Genomic DNA, 19,669 nt, shown 5'->3' on the forward strand with positions numbered 1-19,669 from the left:
AGTGACCTCTACAGTCAAGCTTCCAGACCTGCAGCATCAGATGAACAATCCACTCTGGATGTTCTGAAGTTGGGCATGCAGGTGATTTGTATATGTGGGTGAGAGTGAGATAGACTGTTGGATTTATTGAGGGACTGATCGATTGACAGAGAAGAATACCAAGGAACAGTCTCCATGGCTATTTGGAGCTGTCCCCCTCATTACTGGGCTGTGTCTCCAGAAAATACACAGAGCCAAGGGCTCAGGGTCACCTATGTTTTAACAAAGAACACACCAGCCTTACCTCCTACCTTCTGCCACTCAGTTCCTGTGAGCTCAAAGAAATTAACATTGGAAAAGAGTTTTCTAAGAACCCTCAAAAGCTAGTTTCCCCCTGCAGACGAATGCTGGGAAGCAGCATTCTGTGAGGCTCCTGCATTTCCACACATCCTGCAAACAGAGGCATTAACTGCCCTTTTGTTCCAGACTGTCTTTCTAAGGGGGTTTATATTATGAGCAGCCTTGGGAGACAGTAATGGTGGCTCCCTCTAGAGCAAAGAACGCCCTGTTTACTGTCCAGTATAACAAAGATAACATCTCCTTCTGAAGAAAGGCTTAGGCATTTTTGCATGCAGCCTATTATAAAAGATTTAGGTTCCCTAAATGTGGGGTTCCTCAGCTGTGACCTGGACCCCCTTTATGGGCATCATCCATCCACCTGTACACCCAACAGAGCCAAAAGGGCCCAACATCATGCTCAGGCCACTTGCAGTTCTGGGAATGACAAGGGCTCTGTCTCTGACCTAGCGATCTCTTGTCTTTTATGACACTGTGGCAGGCCAGCCTATTCATTCACAAGAAAGATAAAAGCTCAGTCCTTTCATAATTCTTGGTGATTTAGTAAGCCACTTCCTCTCCAGCTCAACATCTATGGATAGATGGTATTTAACACTGGCTTTGACTCCCAGGCTGTGCACTGGACGTTCCTGTTAGCCACAAGGAGGAAGGGATGTTGAGATGATTGGTAAATGCTTCCCTGGTAAAGCTACGCCATTGCAGAAAGACAGGTTCCCAAGCAGATGCTTCAACAGCAGATCCAGCTGTGTGTCCAAGTGGTGTAGACCTTGTAATCAAACACAAATTCTGAAGGCAGATTGTTCAGGGACAAGGTTGGGTGGGGTAAGCCATTACTGTGTGATTTGGGCTTGGCCTGCCTAAGGCTGCAGTGACATGTGACTTTTCCATGACCACAGGGGAGGAGCTGGTCATATTGCCCTCCCGTGGGTAGTCCTTGCCCAGAGGACACAAGGTGAGGAGTCTGGGACCACATCTGGCTTTACCTCTTGCAGCAGCTGTCGGGAGAAGTCCCTGTGTTCCACGCTGCTACAGTTGAGTAGCTGCTCCGTCAGGTTGCAGTTCACGATCCTTATTGTAAGTCCAAAAACCTGGGCATCTGAGACAGACAGTGGTGCAGAATAGCTGAAATCCTGGGACTCAAAGTCACCTGCTTCTCTGTCAGTTTTCTAGAAAGTCTTTTTTGATGAGGAAAGATTTTTTTAAAAAATAGATCAAGGCATGAACCTTAGATTGAGCTCAAACTGGGAAATTCGATTTACCATGTTTATATCTGCAAAGGAGTGAAAGGACTGATTAACATAAGCCACACTTAAGGCCAGGATAGGAACACTGAGGAGCCAGGTGCAAACCCCACAGGCCACTCCAACAGGAACTGGATTCAACCAGCTCCTGTGGGTAAGAAGGCCCCTTCAACTATCCTTCCCCAGGGGGCTGCTGCTTCCCTTTGCCCTCTTCAGAACACAAGGCCCCACCAGGTTCTTTGCTGCATCCCCACCCAGGCCCCCAAAATTAGGGTGATAAATTGGCCCCGGTTGCTGGAATCTTCCCGGTTTCAGTGCTGAGAGCCCTGCCTCTGTCCTGTGCTAACTATCATCAGCAATAAAGGTTGCTGTTACTCTGATGCTGGGAAAAATACTCCAAATGGGACAAGGTGACTCATGTCACTTTCATCATGAGAGTAAAACTGACACGTGCACAGTCAAAAGGTCAAGAGCATCGGAAACAGGCCCTGCTGCCTCTCTGAGTGCTGCTGAGTGTGGACAGCGGCCAGCTGACCCCGCCCTGGCTCAGCTCAGTTAGCAAGCTTTAGGATCAATGAGGTCATCACGCTGTCCATCACCTGTGCACACCAGGATTGAGGGCACGCAAAGCTCACCAAGGATGTGAACAGACCCCTGACCCAAACAAGACCTCCCAGGAGGCCCAGTGCACCCCTGAAGCACACACACACACTCCTAGGATAAACATTAGGCTACAAATCAGGCTCAGGAAGAACTGGAACAATGACTAATAATAAAATAGAATTATAACAACATGCTGTAATAAAAGTTATTCAACATTTGCAAATTATTTGTAGAATTTTCCCCTTTCATATTTTTACACCACAGTTGATTGGAGGTAACTGAAACCCAGAATGTGAAACCCCAGATACTTCCAGGCTGAGCCCCCCATCTTAGCAAGAGACCCCCAGGCTTGGCCCTGGCTTTCGGGCCTTGACGCGAGCCCCTCCTACCTCTGCCTGGTCAGCATCACAAGATGCAGTTGCTGAGCCCTGAGGACTCAGATTGCATCCAGAGGCTCTGGGTGACCGCTGCTGCAGTCTCACCCACCCAACGTGCAGATGGCACAGAGGCCACATTGGAAATGCAACGTTAAGCGAAGAGAGCACTCGAGAAGGTCTCTACCGACAAAAGGCATTTTGCAACATAAAGAAAGAAAGAAATCAAGGCTGGAGAGTGGAACAGGCTGACTCTTCAGAAGTCTTCTAGAACCTTCTGAATTACCCTTCCCTAGCATGGGAACATAGATATTTTTTTCATGAGGGCCTGGGGTGGTGGGTGGAGCTGCAAATTCCTAACATCTGCCCCAGGGGAGAGAGCTCTGCATCACAGAGGGCGGCCATGGGTGGCGCATCCCAGGTGAACTGGAAGGAGTGTGAATAGCAGATGGGTATGAGAAGATTCCCTGGTCAGTGACCATCTCTCAGGCCTCGGTTTCCTCCAGGGGAAAAGAGAGGCCCCTCCCCTTGTCCCTGGAGAGATGGAGGGGGGTCCTGGGAAACTGGAGACCCTGCGCCACGTCAAGGCTGGGGTTTGGGGGCCTCGGGGTGCCCACCCGTGTGCTGGGATGACTTTGCATGGGGTTGGCCCTGAATCTGTTCATCAGGGGCATAGACCGAGCCATCAGGGCCACTCCTTCACCCACAGTCATAGCTGTTGTCGCTGCATGGATCTCTGTGCACTGGACAGACCCCAGCAGGCTCCTTAGGAAGCCATTTCCGTGCTCACCCTGCTCTGAGCCTGACCCCCAGCCTGGGGCCCCCATTGCTCCAGGTTGAGGGCACACACATGGGACACAGGAGTAGAATGTCTCGGATGCACTCCTCACCTCACAACCCACAGCCACAAAGGCCAGCCTCGGGGAGAGCGCCCACCCTGATACCTAGCCAGACCACGGTCTGCATACTACCGTGACCCCCCAGGGTATGGATGAGCAAGCAGAGCTGGGCAGGCCACCTGGTAGACTGGACAGCCACACCAGCCACCTCCCAACACTGAGTTCTAGCTGTGAGGGTGTCACCTAGGTATGGGGAAAGTGGCCTCTGGCACAGGGGTGTGCACTGTGTCAGCACACGTGTGTCACATGGGAAGCGGGGCTCATGTGATTGTCGAGACTTGAGCGTGCAGCTCGGCTCTGATGGTGGGGAGACATGTAGACACCCTGTGGGAGCGAGTGTGGGGACAGCTGCCTGCTTCCCCACAGCCGCCATCCTCGTGTTACTGCATTTGGCCTGTCCACTCAATGACCCCGCATGTGCCACAAAGGTGGTCCCCAGAGAGCCCCAGGCCGTCCCCTCAGACGTCAGAGTGAGCCCTGGAGGAGACACGCAGGGGAGCAGCGGAGCCTGTGGAGGGCCCGTGAGGCAGCCTGCCAAGCTCTAGGAAGCTCAGGGGGACAGGGAGACTGCAGTTAGGCAGTGACCTCTGGTGGCCTGATTACGGGAAGAACAACATGATGTGCGGGGACTGCGGAACTGGGATAGCAAGACAAGTCCGCAAGGTCACCTGGAGTTCTGGCCCGGCCTTACCTGTCTTGACGGTCAGCCAGGCGGAGACGTTGGCCCCGCAGCCCTGGTAGCTGGTCTTCACACCGTACAGTACCCCGGCCTCCAGCCCAGCCACCTCCAGGCCCAGGTCGCTGGTCCAGGCGCGTCTGAGCACCAGCTCACCCCGCTGGAGCTGGACATGGAAGGTGTGGTTCTGGGTGGAATTCAAACCCCAGGACACCCGGAAACTGCTGCTGGTGACGTTGAGGGCCACGTAGTCACGGATCGGAGGACAATCTAGGGCAGCATGGGTGTGCACAGGCCTCAGGGAGGGTGGTCCACCCTCCCTGCAGCAAGAAGCCCCACCTCCATTCAGCCCAGTGCCGAGTCCAGTGGGCCAACGCAGGATCACCGTGACATTTTTCCCAACCTTGAATCAAACCTGTTAGTTCAAAAAAGAGGCAGCAACCCTCTCCCTTGGAAACATCCTACGCAGGGCCCAGGCCCTGCCAGGGATTTTGGAAGGTAGTTCTGGATGGCTTCGTGATGCTGGGTATTGAGATGAAGGAAGGAGAAAGCGAACAGAAGCCTGGGGTTCACGTCGCAGCCCCCATGTCACTGAGCCAAGCTAGAGGGCCCCCGACCCAGTGCTCGCGGTCTACACCACGGCTCTGCACGTGTGGCTTGCGTGTGGTTCAGAATCAGTGGTTACCAGGAGGCAGAGCACCGTGGGGACTGTGGCACAGACAGAGACCGTCTTCATTGAGGCCACTGCCGGCGAGGCTGCAGGGCTGCGGCCAGGACCCAGCACCCACCCAGGGCTGCGGGCCACAGGACTCCTGTGAGCCTGATGCTTGCACAGGACTTCTGCTTCCAGCCAGTCGTCCGCTGGACCACGGCCCCATCAGGACACAGCCCTCAGGGGTCCAGCAGAGTCTGCTCCCTACCCCTTTGTGCTTTCCTATCGAAATCCAAGCTTCAGGGAGCAAAACGCCAACGTACCGCCCGACATCTATTCTGGTCCTCAGCTAGAATTAAAGCTCTATTTTGGGTGGGAAAAGCCCGGCTCTCCGGCAGCCATCTGGGAGTGGGAACTGCATCTAAAGTAGGTGGCCTGCAGGCAGGCAGCAGCGTCTTCAGGTCAGAATTTTAGTTCTATAAAAAGCATCAATGAGGACACTTGGAAACAAAAATTTTTGTAAAACCATAGTAAAGAAAATAAATTTTCAAGCTACGCAATTCCTCAAAGCCCTTTGTGTAGGGACTCATAGAATACACACTTTCTAGTATCGTGAAAAAATTCTGTCCTTCCCAACACATGCAGACGCTTCTTCTCAACAAAAACAACAAACCAATACAACCCAGTTCCCCTTTTTGCCTTGGCTGCCAAGAAGCCCAGAACCAAGCTTAGTGCCCCGTCACAGTCCTGTGACATGGCCCTGCTGCCTCCTTCCAGCCAAGCCACCAGGCTGCCTTTTATAATCCCGTGTGTGTGTCCTTCCCCTTGGGGAACCTCACAGACCCTCCTCCAAGTGGTGGGTACAAATGGCTGAGAGGCCTCCCTTCCCTCTGCCTGGGATCAGGATCAGTGAACCCTCCCAGACTCTTACTGCTTCCTCACGACATTCCTAGAATCGGGAAGCATATTTTTTAAAAGACCTGACTCTTCTTTTACTGGATCACCCAGTGGTTTTCTGCGTTTTGGTCACAGAAGTTGATGTAGACACTGAGGTTCATCCTTGATGATGTCTTCCTTTGCAGCAGGAGACACAGGGCAGGCTTCCCGGTGGGCAAGGTCCTGACTGCTTCCCTGCAATCTGGGTCCTGACAATGTAGGCCTCCCCCCAGCTCCACGGTCCCTGGAGCCCCGGCCCAGCCTCTGGCAACTGCACTGCACATCAGTCGGTTCCCTGGGAGCACATGTCTCACTCAGAGACTGGGGAAGGGCCACGACTTCTTTTCTGAAAATCTGCTGCACATTCTGACGGTCCAGTCAAGACAGGAGGCACCAAGCACTTTTCCTTCCCGTGGTTGGGGGACCAGGTGCGGCAGGAGACCTGATAAAAAGGAAAGTGGGGGCCCAGGGCCAGTCTGGAAGCTTGAGCAGCAGCACACGGTCCCTGTCTCCTTGTTGCTGCTTGGAAATCACAACTGACATGCAGCAGAAGATGACCTATCTGTACTGAGGGCCACCCTAGAGTGTCTTCTGAGAGTGTCTCCGTGCAGAGTGGAATGACGATGACGTGAACGTTTGCAAAGGACTCAGAGGGTGGTGTTGGGAAGAGGTCTGGGAAGACCATGCACATGGCACCTCTTCTAATAACATACGCTCAGTCTTTCAATGAAAAGCCAATGGGTTCTTGGACTGTTGGGTTGAGGCTGCAAACCTGGAACCTTGAAGGCTGTGAGACCTCAAGGCATCCACAGATGGCAGCTTCTGTGTTCCTGTGTGCAAATGAGCACTAGGAGAAAGAGAATCCCTTCCCACCCAAAGAAATGCAGCCCCTAAGGCTAATGCTACCTCTGAATATTTGTGCAGCTCCTTCTCCAATTTATTGGGAAACTTGCAATTTTCCCCGTTCAAAAGCTTTCCACCAGCAACAGAGGCAGTTTCAGAGGCTCGAGGTTTTTTGAGCATCTACTATGCACCCACACTGACACAGACACAGGGAGAGCTACGTGATGCCACAGCACTGCCTGACAGGCCCAAAGAAGAGTCCTCCCCAGGCAGCCTCCAGGGGTGCAGGGACACTGCCATGGAGCTGGGAGTTCACTCCGGTTGCAAGCCTGTGAGGTAGAACAACACAGGCGTGCCACACTCAGTCCAAGCTGTCACTGTGCCAGACATGGTGCCCCATGTACTTCTTGCCACCATCCCAGCTAAGAGGCTCTTCTGTGACACCATCTCATAGAGGTGACCAGAAAGGTCAAGCCCTGAGTGGCAGAGCTGTTGACTTGACAGTTCCCTGCTGACTCCTAAGCCATTGGCCACGGTTGCCAGATAATGATCGAGGAACTGCCGGCTCTCTGGAAAAAGGGTCTTTGCAGGTGGATGTAAGCTGAGGGTCTTGAGATGGGGGGAGTGTCCTGGATTGCCCAGGGTGGTGCTAAGTGCAACCGCAAGTGTCCTTACGAGAGGTAGAGGGAGATTTGACAGTCAGAAGAGCAGAGAAAGACCTGAAGACAGTGGCCCTGAAGGCTGGTGACGTGGCCACAGGCCAGGAATGCTGACCGCAGCAGGAGAAGGTGGGAGGGCAGGCAGAGACGCTCCCCAGGAGCACAGCCCCGCCCAGCCCTGCTTGGGCTCCGTGGGACCTGTTGGGACCTCAGGCCTCCAGCAGTGTGGGAGACCTCGTTCCTGCTGCGTAAGCCACCTAGCTTGTGGTACTTTGTCACAGCAGCCACAGGACACTCAGGAACCTCCTGACTCTGCTTCCAGAAGTGTTTGAGGCAGCTGTCCCGTGACTGGCACAGCACACAGGAGGAAGTTCCTCATTTTGCTATAAAATGACCAACTCCTGACATCCTGAGCTAACGCGCCTCTGCGCTCTCCCCTAACGCTGCTCCTTCTGCACCTGGCCTTCTGTCTTCTGGGATAAGCCCCTGGAACTGGGTTTGAGGTCCCTCATTAGCCAGGACACCCTCCTCTGCTTATCCCAGCTTTTCCTTCTTAAAATGTGACCCCAAATGTCACCACTCAGTCCTTGACTCCGGGCATGGTCCGTGGGCAGGGGCAACCTGGATCCTGAGACTGCAGGCAGCGAGGTCCCTGCTGCAGGGCTCTCCCCACCCCATAGCTGGGGGCATATCCTGGCCCTGACCCTCCTCTCAGTGGGGCACCTCAGACTCCTGTCTGTGGGCCTGGCTCTCGTTGCTCCCAGCAGCTCTACTCTCCAGCTGTTCAGGAAATTGTGCTGGGACACAACTGTCATGGTGTGTGTCAGACTCAGTTCCCTTCCCCCTGGGCCTGTCCGCCTGGCACCTGACCCTCATGAATACAGAACCAGGGGGGATGGATCAGGGCTGAAATCCTGAGCACGCCACGGAAAGATGACTGGAGCCAAGAGCCTGGCTGGGGCAAGCCTGGGTGGCCGCTCCTCGCCAGCTGTGCTGCTGCTGCCACTGACCCCCCTGCCCGCCAAGCCCAGGTTCAGGAGACCCCTCCTGAGGGAGCTGGACAGCTGGGGGCCTCCAGTTGAGGATGGAGGCCAGGGGAGAGGGACCGGTGCCTTCCCCCAAGGTGGACCACGCTCCTGGAACATTAAGTGTGGACTGTGGCCATTCCTCACGGGTTTTGGTAAGTTCAAGAATACAGCTGCCTTGTGTCATTAATTGAGTGACGAATTTCACAAGAAAAATATCTGAGATTTGTGCTGTATTTTCCAAGGACTGTACCTCTTAGCCATTCCAGGGGATTGCTCATTCAAATCAGCATCTAAATTTAAAACACATGCTGTTTCCTTAGCAGTGTGCGACTGGAACTCCCCCAACTCTGGTCTGGACGTGCTGGAGCTGTCTGTCCTGCCCTGTTGGAAGGGAAGCGGGGCTGGCGGCCTTCTGGCAATGCTCTACGCCGGCGGGCTCGGCGGAGTTGGGCTGGCAGCATTGCTAACTGTAAATAGAGCCTGATATTTTTCCAGATTACTGTCCAGAGAAAAAATAACCGTATCCCAACCCGTGTTCTCACTAAAGGGGGGATTCTTGACCTGGGGTCCACAACCGGGAAGTCTGCGGAATCTGCGGTTCCACACAAGGCATGGGGTGCATCTGTGTGGGGTGCAGCTCTAATGAGACCCCCAAAGTCATGAGCTGCGGTGGCGGAGGAGTGATTGATTGCCACAGTTGGGCTGGTCGGCTCTTCCTTCCTTCCTTCCTTCCTTCCTTCCTTCCTTCCTTCCTTCCTTCCTTCCTTCCTTCCTTCCTTTCTCTTTCTTTCTTTCCTTCTTTCCTTCCTTCTTTCCTTCCTTCCTTCCTTCCTTCCTTCCTTTCTCTTTCTTTCTTTCCTTCTTTCCTTCCTTCCTTCCTTCCTTCCTTCCTTCCTTCCTTCCTTCCTTCCTTCCTTCCTTTCTTTCTTTCTTTCTTTCTTATACCTGGAGATCCGGGATTGGCTAGCTCCAAATTTCGTTTAATTGAAACAGCCAACGCAGCTGTGCCCTCATATCACCGTCCACACCTACTTCAGGGGCTGCACCACAGGGTATGTAGCTGCCCAGCTGAGCGCTGTGTGAGGGCCTCACCCTGAAGCCATCGCCTGACGATGCTACTAGAACGCAGTGGCACAGAACTACCGCAGTGCCCACCCCTGCACCAGGACACTTCCAGCAATGAAGAGGGCACAGGTCTCTTCCCCTGCGCTCCCTCCTGTCAGTGGGTAGAACATTCCAGCTCAAGAGGACTGACCCTGGACCCCTCCGTGATAAGCATCAGCCCCTACAGGACTGCAGAGTGGTGGCTCAGACAGAAATAGGCCACAGTCTCAGGGACACCCTCCAGCCATGCAGCCCGGGGAAGGTCAGGCCGGAGGCCCTTAGCCCCTCGGGTCATTCCTCACGTGGCCAACAACATGGCGAGCAGCCCTGGGGCCCATCTCAGAGCCAGGCTCATCTCTGCTCCTCCTTCCCTAGCCACCAGGAGGTCAGCCAGGCCTCAGGGCCTTGGCCATGTGTGGCATGTTCTTACAGGGGACACTCTCTAAGCAGCCCTCCTGAACCCCAAGGGACACTTGGTGTCCCTCCATGACTGGTATGGAGTGATATGACCACCCAGCCTGCAGGGAGAGGGAATGACGGGGACAAAGGAGCCCAGGCACAGTAGAAGGGGGTCCCTGCTGCAGAGCCAACAGAGTAAGATCAACTAATAGAATGGAACAACCCTAACAACACACTATGATAGAACCCTGGGATGCTTTCTCTGTCTCCATCAAAGTATCTGACTGTATCACATTTGCCCTTCTTGGAATGATGTGGGACGGCACAGAGCCACATGGATGAACGGGGGAGAGTGACATAGGCATTGTGATGTCACTCGACTGTTCCATGAGGGTCCCTTGAGCACAAACCCTGCAGCACTGTGACAGGTGGCCTGAGAACTGAGAGGGCCACCCAGTGACTCGCGGGGGGCAGTGCATACAGTGCGGAGACACAGGACAGAGGCACTCCGCCTCCTGGGGGATGGAGTGGGACGGATGGCTCATCATGCTACTCAGAAAGGCTCATAATTTAAAATTTATGAATTGCTTAATATTTTCAGAATGTGGCTGATCACAGGTGAATGCAAACCCTTGAAAGTGAAACCAAGGATAAGGGGGACCACTGTGTACAGTTACTTCTTACTATAAGCCCTGGGCTGGCAGAAGCCAGTCACATACACAGCACCTGGGACACCCCAGCCTCCGATGTCCCCAACAGGACAGAGCCAGGCTGTCCCTTCTCAGTGTCTCTGCCAGCACCCAACACACTTTCTGCCCCTAGATTGCCCATGCAAAGCCAGGGTCAGTGCCAACTCTTGCCTGTGGTCCAGCCTAAGCCTCATCATGCCCTCCCTCTCCAGGGACTCAAGACCATCCCACTTACACCAGCCCACACCTGCCAACCTCGGGAGGTTCCCCAGGGCGACCACTGCCTGCTGGTGCCTGCTCCTTTCACCAGCACTGGGACAGTGGGTGGCACTGGACAGACATCTGCTAGATCAAGGAATGATTGCGAGAGTGACCGCCAGGAGACCTGGGCAGGTGAGACAGCACAGGGAGGGTTCAGCCCTCCCCTAGACCCCAGCCTTGCGCACGCCATCTGGGGAGCCCCGTCTTACCTTTGCCCGTGCCATTCAGCTTCTGCGGAGCCGAGGCCAAGGAGTCCTGTGGGCAGACGCACTGGTAGGAGCCCTCCCCGTTCACACACAGCTCCTCTCCAGAGCAGGCATGGAGCCCATCGTGGGAGCACTCGTCCACATCTGGGAAAGAGGGGTCAGGACGGCCCGTCACATACCTCCGCCCTCCCGCGGGGCTCCACACGTGTCCTCCCAGCTGCCCACTGCAGGCAGGGCTTCACACCCTCACCAGGCACCTCACGCCCTGGGCAGTCCCTGTGGCCCGAGCACAAGGCTTCAGGGTTGGGCTGAGTCTGAGTGAGTGGTCATGAAATGATGGACCCCAGAATAAACCAAGTGCCTAGGCAGTTTTCTGAATGAGAAAGAAAATTGGAGCCACTCTGGATGTTCTGAGTGGGCCTGGCACTCACGGTGGCCCTGTCATCCTCCCATCAGGCAGACACCATCCCCCGGAACACTGACCTCAGGGCAAGGCCGCTCTGTGCCCAGGACAAAGCCAGGCAGAGCTGGGCCCCTTCACAGGAGTCTCTAAGCACCAACAGGAATTAGCTCACGCATCACCCACAAAGCTCAGACCCCCCTCTCTTGGCCACATTGTGGGATCATTAGTCTTTCCCTCTAAGGCTCATCTTTGTGCAGTTACTTCACATCCCATAGATGAGATTTACTGAGCTACCCTGTCGTACAACTGTTCCACTTCATTCTAGAAAAAAACCTTGCTTCCTTACACCCTCCCCAAACCACCCAGTCAAATCCACATCCTGCAGTAGGTTTGCAGCCTCTCGGGGTAAACCACTTGCTCGCCAGGTGTGCTCCTGTGACCACTAGCTGAGGGCGTGGTCACGACACCCCAGCACTCGGACCGTTGGCCCTGCGCCAGTCTGGCTTGGTTTCCAAGAACATCCGTGCCTTTTGCCATTACCGCAAAGAAAGGTAACGCAATCCCCGGAGTGTTCATGGCCCCTTCAGGCTGACCTTCGGCATCCCAGACTAAGCTTCGTCGATGGGAGCAGCCCCGCCCAGGGCCTGTGAGCTGGACCATGCTGCCTGCTCCCGCCTCAGAAAGGGTTGGACTGGTCCCGCCTTTTGCTTCTGTGCCATGGCGGCTGCTCATGCTGCAGGGCCAGAGCTGGGCGGCTGAGACAGAGACCATGTGGCCTACGAGGCCAAAAATATTGACTCTGTCCCTTTTCAGGAAAACACTTTGCCAACCTCTGTCATCAACTAAAAAGCACCCTGTCATTTCTCCTGGAATCAAGGCCACAGCTGAGGGCCTCAGCAAGTGAAAATTCAACTGTGCACAAATCCTGCTGATGGAGCCTCCTGGGGGAAAGACGTCCTTGTGAAGGTGGGAAGGAGGCCAGAGGGAGACTTAGGAGCCCAAGAACTGGAGGAGCATACTCCTGGAATGTGCTCTAGGCTTTGCTCAGGGGCCCCTGGACAGAAGGAGAAGCCTCCCAGGGAGGAGGGAGGCTTGGAGGAGAGAGGGGAGGGAAAGTCTCAGAACCTGTGCTTGGGAACCTGAGTTTAAGCTTGGCTTAGGCAGAAGGAGTTCAGATGGGCCCCACCACCCACCACCGCCCACCTCCACCCACCACCGCCCACCACCACCCCTGCGGGAGGAACACACTGGGCATGGGGATCCCTGCCTGCCAGTGCGCAGGACTGGTTCTGACCTTAGCTAGCCTGTATTTGGGCCACTAGGGCAAGAAGACCAACCTTGCACCTGGATGCTGACCACTTCATAGACACGCTTCACAATGTCATTCAGCATAGAGGAGACCTTGGCCACCGGCAGGAGCCGAGGCAGACCCAGCAGCAGCCATGACAGTGTGGTGGAGGGGTCCTGCCTGGCTGAGCTCAGGTAGTGCACAGCGGGGTCCAGCGGCTGCAAGGCACTGGTGACCTGGAATCAGAGCATCAGAGAGGACAAACTCTTCACACCGACAGGGAGCCTGAGGTGGGAGGAGCTGAACCATGTGCACACACGCATCCCCCGTTCTGCTCCACAGAGAGTGCTGTGGCAGGACATCTGTACCTGTGACCCTCCCATGAAAGCCCTGCAGACCAGACTCACACGGCCTTCGCAACAGCAGTGGTGGTGGGCTGAATGGTGCCCTCCAACTTGCACCCCTGGCCCCGACTGTGCCCTTATTTGGAGATGGTTTTGCTGCAGATGTCACTTGTAAAGGTGAGCTCCTCAGGGCAGCCCCATTTTGTAATCCTGGGGTCCTCATCAACAGTGGAAACTTGAGCCCAGAGCCCGACACAGAGGGAAGGCGGTGCCGAGGAACACTGGAAAGGACGCCACACAGCCCAGGAGGGGCCTGGAGCCCTTGCAGTGCCCAGAGGGAACCGGATCCCCAACACTCTGATTTTGGACTTCCAGCCCCTAGAATGGTGGGTCCCCTTTTGCTTCTCGATAGACCTTTGATGGCAGGTGGGTTGCATCTCTCTCTGAAGCTGGTATTTTATTGTTGTTGTTGTTTTTGGTACCAGGGATTGAACCCAGGAGTACTTAACCACTGAGCCACATCCCCAGTCCTTTATTTTATTTTTAGTTAAGTCTCACTTAGTTACTTAGGGCCTCACTAAGTTGCTGAGGCTGGCTTTCATCTTGTGATCCTCCTGCCTCAGCCTCCCGAGCCATTGGGGTTACAGGCATGCACAGGATGCCCAGCCTGAAGCTGGTATCTTTAAACTGAGAATTCCAGTCTGGTTCAGAGCCAGTCATTTGGGAAGTCATGAGACATCCCCCTCCCTGTCCCGCCCTCAGCTCCTCTCCGCCTACCACCCACCAAGGAGCACAGAAGGCGCGTGTGGTTCTGCAGCCCGGGGTCCACATGCTGCAGGTCCTCAAAGTCCACCTTCACCAGCATGGTCACGTTGTACCAGCTCACCCGGCTCCTCTCTGGAGCTGCACCTGCATCTGGAGATGAATGACAGTGAGTTAGGACCAGGGCAGGGCTGGCCACAGAAGCCACAGTGGGATGGTGTTGGGGTTTGTATGTGAGGTTCCCCCAAAAGCTCACACGTAAGACAATACAAGAGGGTTCAGAGGGGACATGATCAGGTTGCAAGAGCCTTAAACTAATCAGTGAACAGATTCCTGATGGGATTAACTGGGTGGTGGCTGGAGGAGGTGGGCATTGGGGGCGTGTCTCTGGGGCATATAGTCTGTATCTGACCAGTGGAGAACTTTCTCTCTGTTTCTGATCATCAAGTGAGCTGCTTCCCTCTGCCCCACTCTTCACCATGATGTCCTGCCTCACCTCAAGCCCAAGGAATGAAGCTGGCCTTCTGTGGACTGAGACCTCTGAAACCGTGAGCCCCTAAATAAACTTTTCCTTCTCTGCAGCTATTCTGGTCAAGTCTTTAACTCATAGCATCACAATAGCTGACTAAACAGGTAGGGTGAGGACAGAAGGCCAGAGGGCAGGAGGTCAACCTTTGCACTCCCCTCCCTCCGTAAATCACCTGCCCACAGCTCCTCTCCCTCCCGTTGACCATGAAGACCACTGGCCCCAACCTGTGAGGGACTGACAGGTCAGAAGGCCTAGGAGCCAAAGCAGTGGAATTTGAAAAGAGATGCAAGATGCAAGTGTATGCTGCTATCCTCACCAGTATAATGTTGCACTGATGTATCAAGTTATTAAACACTGGGCCATGATTTTATGGATTCTATTTATACTATTAATATCAACCAGCATAATACATAATTATATATTACATAATATACTATATAATACTGTATGTAAACCATATTATAAATACTACAATATATAGTTGAATAGTATAGTGAACACAAAATATTTAATAATACTTGATACTGTTTATACTATTCCTTTATGGCTATATACTTACTAATATGACTATATATTGTATGTGATTCTTATATACATTTATTTCACATGTTTCCCTAGCTCTGAACACTGGCCCACCCATGCTTCTAGGTATAACCTGTGGTTAGGACAGAACTTTCCAGACCAGCAGCCATGGCCAGTCAGCATCTGCTCTTGGTGTTGGGAGAAAGACTTGGGTTGCTGAAACCTCTGCTGAGCATCCAGCCCTAGCTTCCCATGCAGGAGCCCAACTGCAGCTGCCAGGAGACCTGGGTCTCTGCCCAACAGGAGTGCCTCGCCACTACAGGGCACTGAGAGCCCAGCTCTGCCCAGCGCTCCTGCAAGCAGATCCGGGGAGGTGCCCACCCTGCCTGCACTGGGGCTGCTGCTGCTAGGTGCCTACCCGCCCACCCCTCCTCGTGAGACCCTCCTCCTAGCAGCCCTACCGTGAGGTGTGGGAGCCACACAGTGGTGGCCCCCTGACCAGGGACAGCACTTCTGAAGCCCAGGGCACTCAGTGTCCAAGCTGCACTGTGAGGTGGGTAGCTGTGGCCCTGCTGTTGGGCAGACACCAGGTCTTGATGCAAATTCCCCAGACCGATTCAGGGCTAAGAGGAAAGGAGAATGAAGACAATTAATGATCTGAAATCTTAAAAAAAAAAGAAGGTTCTTGGTGAGCTGTGGGCACTGCATGTAGAGGTGAGCCCCTCCTGTAGTTCCCAGGTCTCACAGCCTGGGACCACCTCCAGCCCTGTTGGTTCTACCATTGCCTGGCCATAGGGCTGCCAGGGCAGATTTGGTGGAGGTCCTGGGGCCTCCTTTTCCTCTGACCTGCAGAGTCTGGGGATGGTGGCTCTACACCCTCTTCCAGGACCCCATATGGCTTCCTGTCCCGATAGCTCCACTCGCTCGCTCATTCAGCCACTGAACATCTACTGAGCACTTACCAGGCATGGTGCTCAGTGCCTGGCCCATCTACCCTTGAGACTGTGTTCCAGGGGGATGGAATCTGCAGGTGAACCTACAGAAGGTCACATAGGAGCAGAGCCTGGGATAAGGTAGGAGGGGGGCGGGGGGGTGGGGGGTGTCAGGGAAGGCTCTGGGGGGAGATGCAGTGCCTCTGTCTGGCAAGCCAAAGGAGCCTGGTAGAGTGCCCTGTCGACAGGAGGTGAGGGAGTCTTGGACCCTCAAAGGGTCTGTCTGTGGCCAGGCAGGAGGCTCAGCGGGGGCAGAGACCCTGTGCCTGAGTGGGGGCCCTGGAGATTTGAGCCATCTAGTGATGATGGGGACACTACTGGTACCCCCAGTCCCTCTGATTACTCTGGCCTGCTCTGTACCCCATCTCCTGTGACCCTCAGTTTGCCCTGGAGGCTGGAGCTGCCTGGCTTCACGTGAAAACCTGAGGTGCTTGAAGATCCAACAGCCAACTTCTCCACGTATGGCCAATGCTGTGAAATAGCCCCTGGGTGCTGCACCTTCCCTTTGTCCTCCTGCTTCCTGGGGGCACAGGACACGTGCTGGTCTGGTCCACATTGTGGAGGCCCTTCTGCCTGCTGGGGAGCAGCCTCAGAAGGGAGGAAGGCTGTCACCATGATTCAGGAGGGATGCGGAGGCCAGGTGGCAGAGAAGGTGAGGAATCAGACCGGATTTATCAGCTACAAGCATCTCCAGGATGTGCCAACAGACAGGGCGGAAGGTGGGGTGCAAGAGAAAGAGGAGCCTCAGGGAGCCTCCAAGGCTGCGGACCTGGGCACCCACCTGCCTCTGGTCCTCAGCTGGGGATGCTGCAGGAAGAGTGGCAGGACCTCAGAGTCCAGCCTTGTCCATGTGAAGTCTGAAAAGTTACTGGACACCTGTGTGGAGATGCACCTAGCAGTGCACACCCCACCCCATCAACATGAGGTCAGCTGAGGCTGGTGGCTGCAGAGCCCAGGGCCTGTTAGCACAGCGTGTGCTGTGAACACGGCCTGGGAGTCACTCCTGGCAGAGGTGGGACCGCCAGGACCGAGGGAGCTGCTGTGGGGGCACAGGTGATGTGAGGCCAGGGACAGAGGGAGCCACCTGCAAGGACTGGTAATCCTAGTGACCAGGAGCTCAGTAATGGGGTGGGGTGGCCATGGTGGGCTTCTCGGGGTCCTAGCAAGGGCCAGGAGTCCAGGTAGATGGCGTTCCAGCCACAGGAAAGCAGGAGAGGGAGGAGAGGAGAATCTGGAGCCCAGGGGCTGAGCTCCAGGAGACACTGCAGGGAGACAGTGGAGCACGCACTGATGTCCAGGAGAGCTGGACCTGTAGCGGGACAGACCTCCCCAGCCAGCCCGGAAGGCGGGCCAGACTGGGGGGCAGCCGTCTCATTCCCCAGGAGGAATAAAACTGAGATGGGAGCCCGAGGAGGAACAGGGCAGCGGGAGGGCAGCAGAAGGCAGGAGAGAGGCAGTGTCAGTGCCAGGAGGGCTGGGAGCTCAGCCACCCACCCAGCAGCCGAGGGCAGGGGCCATGCCCCCTGCAGGTGCTGCCCCAACCCACACGGCTCAAGCCTGGAGGCACTAGAAGGTGTGTGTCTTCATCATGAGCCCCCAAGGGCCACGAAGCTCTGCAAGTCCCATGGGTAACCAGGCTCTGCAGCTGTCCCCATGAGGGTGGGAGGCAGGCGATGAGCCAAGGCTAAGGGAGGCCTCCAGGGGCTGTGGCCCAGGTCCATTCTCCTGGGGCTCCACAGATGTTTTACAGAGCAGAAGACCCTATTCCTCTCTTCTGTGGGGAACACCTCTCCAAAGGTGGCTGTGTCTGCCAAGGCAGAGCAGGGGCAGCTGAAGCTCTTAACGTATGAGGGTCCCCTGGCTCTCTGTCGCCAGGAAGCTGCGGTAGCCGCTTCTGGCTGTGGGATTCACATGGCTGAAGTAACTCCCTGCTTTCTGAGTCGTCCTTGGCTGTACCTTGGTGTCCTTGCCATCCAGGTGACTGCACTAATGTCTCCAGGTCCCAGAGAGAGGGCCAGGCCAGCAATGGCTCTGGAGTATAAGAAATGGATGTCTGGGGGCTGGGGTTGTGGCTCAAATGGTAGCGCGCTCACCTGGCAGGCACGAGGCACTGGGTTCGATCCTCAGCACCACATAAAAATAAAATCAAGATGTTGTGTCCACCGAAAACTGAAAAATAAATATTAAAAAAAAAAAAAGAAAAAAGAAATGGCTGTCTGCACAGGCCAAGGAGGGAGAGCGGGCTCCCTGCTTCCTCCCTGCAGTGAGTGGCAAGGGCCTCAAGGCCCAGCAGACGTCGGAACTGAGTGTGAGGTGGGCTCCTGGGACAGAAGAGAGGCGAGGCAAGGTGGATGACCAATCCAAGCAACATGGAGTCCCATGCCCAGACCCTGGCCTGGGACAAACCACCCAGTGACACGAGGAAGCTCAGAGGCGTGGCAGGGAGCTGTGTGCCTTCTTTGCCCCTCTTCCATCAGCCTAAAACTGTCCTCAGCTAACATGTTTATTTAAATTTAAAGAAAATACAGCCCACCCCCCAAAACTGGCTTCCAGCCTCGGCCGCCTGATCATGACGGCGGTATTTTGGTCCAGGCCCTGCGCCTCTGTTTGACTACTGGGAATCCCCTCCCTGCCTCCACTGGTGGCTCACCCAGTGCCCTCAGAGGAGCACCAATGACTCTAACTTGGTCAGAAGTCAAGAATCTCCTTCTCCCTCCCTAACCCAAGGCAAACCTTGAAACGGGGCACCCGGCAGCCCAGGTAGTCCTGACTCAGCGAGATGACGCTGCGATTTCCGTCCAGGCAGCAACATCCCAGGGGCTGCGGAGCCCGTTGCCCTGTGTGGCATCCTTTCCTGCCTTATTCCTCCAGGGCCCTGGCCATCATCAGGGAGGGATGGGAGTTAGGGGGTCTCCTGGTCCAGTGGGGTCCTGGCTTGCCCAAGGAGGGGAGCTTGCCAAGGCCTTGAACCCATAGAGTGAGCCGTGCAGAAGCCAGGAGTCCCTGGACATGGTGAGCTTTGGCAAGACGCTTGGTCCCACTTCTCAGAAGGTACCCTGATACGTGGTCCTACTGTGGGAGCAGTGTGTGTCCCTTATGATTTTCAGCATTACTTATGATAATAAAAACATGGGGAACAACTAAATGTTAAGCAATCAGAGATGCATAAGAAGCACTGCTACGTCCATGGAGGTGGTGTGCAGGAGCCACTGAGTCAGGCAGTAGATAATACTTATCGACATGAAGACGCCTGGGCCGCCTGGCCAGGGGTGAGGGTGTTCTTCAGAAATCCCTGTCTGGGGCCACCATCCTCCATAAGATGCCCTGCCTGGATATAGACCAGAAGAAATCTAACTGGGGTTATTCTCGGGTAGCGGGCTTTGGGGTAATTTCCGTCTGTTCTCTGTGCTTCCAAATTATTTGTGCATTCATTTTTGATGAATGGCCAATGGCCGTGCATTCATTTTTGTTATTACATTTTTTAAAGTTTAAATCAAAAAATGTGACTTATCATTTCCCAGCAGTGCTGGGCCCACAGGTGGAAGAGGCATTCAGGCATCCCACGTGCTGATGACTTTTTGGATGCCGGCATCCAGGGCAGAGAAGAGAAGGGAAAGTGGCATTTTGCTGCCGCCTGGGGACAAGGTACTGATGCAAAGGCACCAGGGCAAGAGGCTTTGCCCGAGAGAACATGTCTTTGGGCTTCTTTGTCCCTCCCACCGTCCACCTGTGAGGTCCAGCTCTGCACCAGCTTCATCCTGGGCAAACCCGAGCTGCGGGTCTTAGCTGGGCTGCTCGAGCTCTACACGGCCAACCCACCATGGGTGGCTCCAAGTGGGCATTCACAAAACAGTCATGGAGTGACCCAGAACGCTGGGCAGGGCTGGGCTGCCCATCCACATCCATGGTGTAGATGTGGTGCC

The 19,669-nt window shown here is 54.9% G+C and overlaps 1 protein-coding gene across 1 annotated transcript in view; it reads right to left on the reverse strand.

The window, feature by feature from the left end:
* The window catches only part of Umodl1 (uromodulin like 1), a 51,617-nt gene that overhangs the window by 26,726 nt on the left and 5,222 nt on the right, over positions 1–19,669 (reverse strand). Inside the window, exons 3-8 of the mRNA XM_076868590.2 lie at positions 15,216–15,377; positions 13,726–13,844; positions 12,647–12,833; positions 10,910–11,050; positions 4,145–4,399; positions 1,320–1,432 (exon numbers count right to left, since the gene is read on the reverse strand). Coding sequence (XP_076724705.2) covers positions 1,320–1,432; positions 4,145–4,399; positions 10,910–11,050; positions 12,647–12,833; positions 13,726–13,844; positions 15,216–15,377 — 977 coding nt within the window. The remainder of the gene's footprint in view (positions 1–1,319; positions 1,433–4,144; positions 4,400–10,909; positions 11,051–12,646; positions 12,834–13,725; positions 13,845–15,215; positions 15,378–19,669) is intronic.

The sequence above is a fragment of the Callospermophilus lateralis genome, chromosome 10 (assembly GCF_048772815.1).
Source record: "Callospermophilus lateralis isolate mCalLat2 chromosome 10, mCalLat2.hap1, whole genome shotgun sequence".
Taxonomy (NCBI): Eukaryota; Metazoa; Chordata; class Mammalia; order Rodentia; family Sciuridae; genus Callospermophilus; species Callospermophilus lateralis.